The sequence below is a fragment of the Mesocricetus auratus genome, unplaced genomic scaffold, assembly GCF_017639785.1.
Source record: "Mesocricetus auratus isolate SY011 unplaced genomic scaffold, BCM_Maur_2.0 Super-Scaffold_100009, whole genome shotgun sequence".
Taxonomy (NCBI): Eukaryota; Metazoa; Chordata; class Mammalia; order Rodentia; family Cricetidae; genus Mesocricetus; species Mesocricetus auratus.
This window is the reverse complement of record NW_024429193.1, coordinates 67,578,967-67,587,090: the sequence shown is the minus strand read 5'-3', so window position 1 is coordinate 67,587,090 and position 8,124 is coordinate 67,578,967. Positions and strand designations below refer to the sequence as shown.

The 8,124-nt window shown below is 55.3% G+C and overlaps 1 protein-coding gene across 3 annotated transcripts; it reads left to right on the top strand.

Moving 5' to 3' along the window:
- The first annotated feature begins 426 nt into the window (after positions 1–426).
- Sh2d2a (SH2 domain containing 2A) lies at positions 427–7,188 on the top strand. Of its 3 annotated transcripts, none has more exons than XM_021233079.2 (7): positions 427–610; positions 1,260–1,414; positions 2,021–2,190; positions 2,741–2,830; positions 2,978–3,146; positions 5,196–5,351; positions 5,540–7,188. In XM_021233079.2, exons 2-7 carry the CDS (start codon positions 1,358–1,360, stop codon positions 5,900–5,902), a joined length of 1,005 nt encoding a protein of 334 aa, XP_021088738.1. In that variant the 5' UTR covers positions 427–610; positions 1,260–1,357; the 3' UTR covers positions 5,903–7,188. The 3 variants fall into 3 exon arrangements, with proteins under 3 accessions (XP_021088738.1, XP_021088737.1, XP_021088736.1); XM_021233078.2 differs by lacking the exon at positions 427–610 and adding an exon at positions 641–745 and having other exon boundaries at positions 5,196–5,327; XM_021233077.2 differs by lacking the exon at positions 427–610 and adding an exon at positions 641–745.
- The last annotated feature ends 936 nt before the right edge of the window (positions 7,189–8,124 follow it).

Genomic DNA, 8,124 nt, shown 5'->3' with positions numbered 1-8,124 from the left:
CAGCCCCTTCAGCGCTGGTGCAATGGCTCCATGGGCAAGTTCCTGCCATCCAAGCCCGTAGGCCGGAGTTGGGAGCCTCAGCGAGCACATAAAAACTGGCACACGTCTGTAAGCCCAGTGCTGGTTTAAGGGGAAATAGTGTATCCCGGTTCGTAGCTGCCAGCCAGTCCAGCTGAAATTGTGAGCTCAAGGCTCAACAGAAGACCCTGTCTCAGAATATAAGGTGGAGGGTTGGTCGAGGAAGATGCTTGCTTCAACCTTTAGTTTCCATGTACACGCATGGGCAAGTGCGCCTGTGGTATAACACGTATCACACAAACACAAACACATACACACATACATACGCAAAGTTCTTCCAGAAGTCTAACCCACATCCTTCCTGTTGCTGCCCTGCCCCTCCATCCCCATGTCTCTCCTCAAAGTAAAATTCTGGCTATGAATCTCTGAGAAGTCTTACAGACCTTTCAGGGAGGGGACAAAGGTCAGCTAGCAAGCACTCCTCAGCACCTAACAGAGGAAGCCACCAGCACCCCAGTGGCCTGCCTTCCAGGGCCAGGTCTGTTGTCCTACCAGGCTTTCCATGACGTGGGCCCTCTTCACGATGAAGGAGGTGGGTAAAGCGACACTTCCTGTCCCCGGGGGAAGGAGTGAGGGGAGAGATGAGCCGCTGCCGAATGTGCTCCTCTTTTGAGAGCACAGGCACCTGCCTCTATGGAGTTCTGCTTGGCTCAGACATGCTCCCAAGGTACGTGTGCAGATCCAGAGTCCCCTACCCCACTGCCCTCCATCACAGCCGCTGTCCCAAGCCAGAGCTGCCATAGTGTCAACTCCTGCTCTATCTCTGGGGCTCCATATCTGTGCATCCCCGAGGGCAGGGGAGAGGGGTCCTCAGATTTTTAGGAAACTGGAACAAGAGGGTAAAAGAAGATGGCAGCTGGAAGAGCCTAGACCAAGAGAGAAGCCTGGCCTGAGGGGATTTACCCCTGTACACGGCTTCCAGGCCAACAGAGGGCCAGCCTAGTTCCCAGGGTTTCTTTTTCTCTGACATCCCTCCGTCACCATCAGCCCCTCTGGAACACCTGGGCTCCTTATTCCCATCCCTGAGATACCCACCCACTCCCCGGCTATCCACTTGACTTGTCAGGAAAAACCTCTTCAGGGATGTTTCAGAGACACTCTAAGCCTGGGGAATAGGAGGGAGAGAGAGGGAGAAGCAGCCCCTCCCTGAGAAACCCCAGAAACCCCCTTTGTCCCAACAGGGAATCATGAAGCCCCCTCCCCAACCTTCAGCACCTTCCAGCCCAAGAACTTGACCGAGGGGCGATGCCAGGAATTGGGTTGGGGGAGCAAGCCCAGCATGCGGGCTCTGCAGGAAAAGGAGGTTCGGCTCAGCCCCAGGGCCACCCACACCATGGTGAGTAAAAGTATGGAGGGGTCCAGTTACCTCGTGGGCTCCCACCCTCTCAAGGATGAGGGCGCAAGGCCAGCAGGGGTGAACGGCTGGCTGAGGACAGGGCTGGGTACCAAGGAAGGAAGAGGTGGGGTGTGCCTCTTTCCCGTGCATAGCGACCCGCTTGCCCTCAGTCCCTCTGGCCCTGGAAAGCTCAGGACCAGTCAGCAGGGGACCAGGACACTGTCAGGCACTGATCTCAGATGCCCCCGTCTGCGGTCCCTGTCAGCACCCCGGGATGCCCCCCTGCGTTCCGTGTCAGCATCTCCATTTGCCCAAAGCATTAAAGATCCTATCTCAGCCCCTTGTCCTCCCAGGCAGCTCAGTGCCCTTTACTAGAGAAGAGGCCACCCTCTCCTGCCTGGGGCAACTTCCTATACCAGGCCCTGCCCTCTGAGGCCAGCATGGAAGGCCATCAGAAGAAACTTAAGTCAGTGGCCTTGGGAAGGACTTCCTGGGCAACCTGACCCTAAAATAGGCGGAGGTGCTGGTCTGAGGGTAGAAAGGAGACAACTGTGGTCAGAAGTCCTGTAATCATGGCTGCTTCACACTGACTTCTCTCATGCCCAGGCTTCTGCCTCAGCCTGGGTCCTAGGGAACGCTGACAAGGAGGAAGAGGCGTCTGGGAAAGGTGGCCCGTCATTGCAAGCTGAGACCAGAGCGTGGGTCCAGAAGACCCAGGCCCACTGGCTTCTGCTCAGGACTGCCCCTGTTTGGTTCCACGGCTTCATCACCAGGCGGTGAGTCACAGAGGAGAAAATCCCCAGAAGGCACAGCGGCTGTCCCTCCTGAGTCACCCCGGAAATGGTGACAGCTAGGACTCTAGTTTCCCAGGCCTTTTACTGAGGGGACGCCTGGCTCAACCCGCTCTGTGCCTCAGTTTCTCTCCCTAGGCTCACTTATTCTACCTGCTCTAGGCCTCGAGTCCGCATGTCTTCAGCCCCTCTCCCCTCCGTCTCCATCAGCTGTCCAGCCCTCTCCTCTTCCTTCCTGCCCTTGCAGATGCTCCATCCTCCATTACTCAACCCTGCTCCTCTTCCATCATCTCCGTGGTCCAGCTTTCGCCTTCTAAACTTTAGCACTTGTAACTGCCATGTCTCTTCCCTGCAGCTCCCCCTCCTGCAGGATGAAGCCCAGGGTCCTCTGAGTTGGACTCCTGACCCCTCATCTCCCCATAGTCGTGACATTCTTGCTTGGGATGGAAGTGAGGGGTCCCTTACGAGAGCCTGAGAGACAGAAACGAGGTCTCAAAAGTCAGGACCGACCCCACCCTTCTCTCCAACTGTCCAGGGAGGCTGAGCGGCTGCTGCAGTCCCAGCCTCAAGGATGCTATCTGGTGCGCTTCAGCGAGAGCGCTGTGACCTTCGTGCTATCCTACAGGTAAGAGGCGGATGCGGAGCTTCGTGCTAACCAAGGGGTAGCCCCCTGTGCTGACCCGCTATCTCTCCAAGGAGGGAGGGCTCAGGGCTTATCCTTCAGCGTGGTGGGGCAAGAAACGGCGAGTCTGACTCAAAGTGGCCCCTCCAGGAGCCGGACCTGCTGCCGACACTTCCTCCTTGCCCAGCTAGGGGATGGGCGTCACGTGGTACTGGGCGAAGACAGTGCCCATGCGCAGCTGCAGGACCTGCTCCAACACTACACAGAGTGTCCCCTCAGCCCCTATGGGGAGATGCTCACCCAGCCCCTTGCCCGCCAGGTGAGCCCTTACCCAAAACCCACAACTCTGGCCAGTGTCGCTGTCGCCACCACCTCCAGCATCCATCCGGATCCAGGCTACTGGCGTCTGCTCTTCTTACCCCAGCCCACGACTGGCCATACGTACCTGCTCACACCTCTCCCAGAAACGCACTCGACCAAACCAACAGGGCAAAGGGAGGCAAGGGAGACAAATTAAACTAAGCTAAGTTTACTGAGTCTCTGGAGCAGGGGTGAAGAGGAGAGGTCCTGTAAACAGACCTATGGCCATGACCGGTGTGTGTCTCACTCAAACCTTACTACAACAGCGACACCAGACAGTCTGATGATGAGATCGGGAGCGGAGGCTGTGGTGGATGCCAGGGAATGCAAGGTCCACCGCTTAGCTTGGCAGGAACTGTCAGGGAGCCTCCACCTTTTGACCGCTGTGTGTTGAGAGTGGTTCTAGACACTGAGGAAATAAGCAATGACCAGAAAATACCGTGGCCTTCATGGGGCCTCTGTTCTAGGACAGGACAGACACCATAAACAATACAGAGAACACACTGACGGCAAAAACGTTAAAAGCTAGGAGGAAAGCCAAGCGGTGATGGAGAGTAGCGGGGTTGGCACTCTCACACAGGGACAGCAGGGAAGATGGGGGACATCAGAATGACGTGAAAGAGGAGGCCTGAAGACAGCAGGAGGAAAAGCATTGGGGCAAAAGTGGCATCCAGGGCAAGGGCCCTGCAGCGGGAGGTTGTTTGATGTGTTTGAAGAGCAGTGAGCAGCCACCAAGCTGCCGGGGACCAGGATTACTGATGAATGGACAGATCCGAAAGGTCAGAAGGCGAGGTGACGGGCCCTGTGGCTCATACAAGGGTCTGAGGTTCCCTTCCAGGTAGAGTACACTGGAGAGTTAGGAGCAAAGGCCTGACCATACAGTTCATGGGGGCCAGACAAGGTCGCCAGAGATGGAGATGGGTATCGACTTTCAGAAGGTGAGGGGGCAGGCTAGCCCAGGGGAGCCGGTGGAGTAGGAGGGCCTGCTGGCTGTTTACAAGGGGGAGCTGACAGGGTCCTTGCAGAACTAGATGAGGAAGCAGGAAGATGTTTAGATGAAGGCTGCAGGGCAAGCATGTCTCAGCCAGGGACAAACATTTGTAGTTTGAGAGGTCAAGTAGGAAGCTGGCGTTGCCATGTAGCTGGAAGGCCTTGTCTAGCTCCAGGCCGTGAGTCCAATCCCCAGATCCACAGGAGAAAGGCAGCTGCAACCCACAGAGCCAGATCCAGTCTGGGACAAAGGTCAGAATGGGAATTGAGCCCTGCCCTGACCACGCTTGGAGGTCTGGATCCTTCTAGAGCAGGAAGCCCTGCAGCGCAGCTGGAGACACAGGGCAAGAAGGCTGCAGAACGGCGGGGGTGTGTGGCTGACGATGGTGCCAGCCGTGTGCGAGCTTGGAGACAGGGAGACTGGCGGGGGCAGGGAAAATCTTGTGTTGGACCTGAGGTAGGAGAGTGGCAAGGTCTCGAGGCTGATTTTCCTACCATTTGGGCAGCAGGGAAGGAAAGGCAGGGAAGTACAGGGTGGGCACTAAGAGAAAGAATTCCCATTTGGATCTAGAAAGCCCTGTGGCCTTGGCCTCAAGAAGCAGAGGGCCCATGGAGCCCTTCGTGAGGCTAGCATTAACGCTGAGCTAAAAACAAAACTACCGTGGGCTAGTTACAAGGGAAAGTTTGTTCACTTCTGTCTTTATATACTAAGCTTCTTGAGCCTGAAGAAAGAAGGCCCAGCTGTCATGGAGGTTTGTCCCCATGCTGACTGTTTTGAAGGTAAAGACTCCTAAAGCCACAAGCACAAACGACTGTCTTGGCCCTGTATTCTAGATGAAGTTCAGTGCTAGATGCGTCTGTGACCAGAGCTCACTCCACCCAGTCTGCAGGCCTCCTCCACACCTTCGCCACCTCTTCCTCACACGGAGAACTGGGCCCACGCCACACTTCTCCATCCCTTCCTTCCTCTCAGACCTAATTACTTGTCCTGAATTACCTGTCATCCCCAATCCTACAGACTGCTGAGCCGGCTGGACTTTTCATGAGGACTGAATCAGTCTCTGGAAGCAAAAGACAAGAGGACCCAGACAGCCAGCACAGCCTGCTCGTCCAACAGGAGCAGGCCCAGGCCCCAGCACACGAAGAGAAAGTGCGGACCTCCCAACCCAAGGGGGTACTGTATGAGATGAGTCAGCTTGACAGGGAGGGGATCCAGGTCTGGCGAGGGGACCCAGGACAGAAGGACAGGCCAGGGAGGTAGGGACTTCATGGGTAGAGGCTCAGGCTGAGGTAAGAGTGAGCTTAGATGCTGTCTCCATGGTTCTCATCGGTTCTCTTCCCCGGCCTTGCCTTCTCTCCTAGACTTCACCCAGACCCAGGCCACCCATCCCTGCCAAGCCTCAGGTTCCTCTTGATGTCTATTCACGCCCTGCCTCACGACGCCATCGAGCTCTGCCCACTAACGCCATCTACCAGGAACCTGATGAACCCATAGCCTTCTACGCCATGGGACGGGGCAGCCCCGGGGAAGCCCCTAGTAATATCTATGCTGAGGTAGAGGGGCCACCGGGAATGGCACCCACTGGGCACCCCACCCTCCAGAAGTGCTGGTCCAGGCCTATCTCAGAAGGCCAGGTAAAGGGGGCACAGGGGAAGAAAAACTCAAGAAGGCCAGCAGGAAGAGGGAGCCCCTCCTGGACAGTGGGGCAGGGTGAAGGTCAGTGAGCGGAAGAGGGATGGAGTAGTCCACACTGCCGGAAACCTATGCCCAGCTCCAGGCCTGAGACCACTCTGTCTACTCTCCTGGACCCTCTCATGGGCTCACCTTTGTCAAGCCCTACCTCCCCGACTTTAGAGGAAATTAAGGAAGACAGTGTCCCTCAACCTTCCTCCTCCCAGCCTGTCTTCCTCAGACACATGTGGTACTGACCCAGCCCTCCCAGAGAGGCACTGCGCTCTGCGTGCTCACCCCTCACAGTCTCCCCGCTGGGAGTGTCAGTCACATCGGAGTGGGTATTGCTATGCCGTGGGTCCGACGCGCTTCTCCACACCTCAGGTCCTTCCTCAGGCTCCCTCTCCACTAGGCCTCCGCCGGCTGAGCTCACCTGAGCCCTTGCCAGCTGCTGCTCTTGCCACCCTGGCTCCACCCAGACTTCCCTGTGTAGCTGGCATTTTCTTTGGGCCACCAGCCAGATCCCAAATGAAGACATGGAGACACATCACTAATCATGAACGCCCGGCCTTCACGTGTGCTCTCCCCACAAGCTCTTTTAACTTAACCCATTTCTCTTCATCTACGTTTGCCTGGGGCTCATTCTGTGTGTCCTACTTTCCTGCTTCCTCTGTGTCTGCCTGGCTGGGCCCTAGCATCTCCCGGGTATCTCTTTTTCTCCCCGACCCCACAGCCTAAATCCCTCCTCCTATTTACTCTCCCTGCCCGGAGGTCCCTCCTGTACCTCCTCCCTCGCTATTGGCCATGCAGCTTTTTATTAGACCCATCAGGTGCCTTAGGCAGGCAAGGTAACACAGCAACACATCTTTGCATAGTTAAAAAATATCCCTATGGTTCCAAAGCCACTCAAATGTCATTCAGACCAACACCACTCTCTCTCTCTCTCTCTCTCTCTCTCTCTCTCTCTCTCTCTCTCACACACACACACACACACACACACACACACACACACACACACACACATCCTCCTGTGTTCCACATCCTGACTGATTGACTGATTACCTCCCAGCACCCAGCTATCTAACCAGAAATGTTGGGTCCCTAAACATCTCTACCCTTTTTGCTTCAGTCTCTGTAGGATGATAAATCTGCCATCTCCCCCCCACCCCATTCTAATCCCTGCCATTTTCTCATCAAGACTTTTCTAAGAGCTATGTTTTGGGGGGGCTTTTTTGTTTGTTAGTTTGTTTGTTTGTTTGTTTTGCTTTGTTTTTCAAGACAGGGTTTCTCTATGTAGCTTTGGAGTCTGTCCTGGAACTCGCTCTGTAGACCACCTGCCTCTGCCTCCCAAATGTTGGGATTAAAGGCATGTGCCACCACCGCCCAGCTAGAACTATGTTTTTGTTGGTGTTATTTTTGAGACAGGGTCTCGCTGTGTAGCCCTGGCTGACGTAGAAATCCCTATGTAGACCAGGCTGTCTTAGCACTTATAGATACTTGTTTCAGCCTTCCAAAGAATGCTGGGATGTTGGGTATGCATCAAGCTTCCATCTTACTATGAAGTTGATGACCCTTGAACTTGGCCCTACTTCCTGCACACTGGATTACAAGTGTGTGCTCCCAAACAGCCATACAGTGCTAGGAATCGAGCTCAGGGCTTGTGCATGCTGCGCAAGCACTTTGCCATCTGAACTATAGCCCAGTCTCTCTAAGAGCTGCTCAGCTGGTCTCCTGCATACCAGGCTCGCCACTTCTGACCCACTCTTCCCCAAGGAAGCCAGGATGGGCTTTCTGAAGCAGCCGCCTGGCCCCCAGGTCTTCCATACTGCATCAGCCCCATTTCAAACACTCCCATCACATTTCTCCAAACTCAGCAAGGACACCAAGCCTCTTCTAGTTTACACGCATCCGCCCTGCCCACAGCAGCTCCTACACGCTTACCTGCCAGTTGCCTAGTGTTGCCCCTCCCCCGTGGGGGTCTGCTGACCGCCTGTGACTAGGAGCTCCTAGCAAAACACTTCTCATCCCCTCTTCCCAGTAAGGCCTGTGTGCAAGTTCATGTTTTCTGTCCATCCTTATTGTCTAAATGCTAATTCCTGTTTTTGGCTCACCCTTTGCTGGGGTCCGGGGAACTCAAGGATTCTGACCTTGGTGTTTTTCCACCATGCCTGCCTTTGGTATATAAGGCTCCACCCTTGTTAAAATAAACACCATTCTCCTCGTAAGAATGAGCCGCTGTCTTTGTCTTCATTTACATCCTTAGCCCTTCGACTGG

What these genes read in the sequence shown, in the direction of transcription:
- Sh2d2a (XM_021233077.2), top strand. Translation starts at nt 712, where the DNA reads ATGGAGTTCTGCTTGGCTCAGACATGCTCCCAAG. An exon ending in CACGGCTTCATCACCAGGCG is followed by an intron (nt 2,191 to 2,740) that starts GTGAGTCACAGA and finishes CCAACTGTCCAG; the next exon opens with GGAGGCTGAGCGGCTGCTGC. An exon ending in ACCTTCGTGCTATCCTACAG is followed by an intron (nt 2,831 to 2,977) that starts GTAAGAGGCGGA and finishes TGGCCCCTCCAG; the next exon opens with GAGCCGGACCTGCTGCCGAC.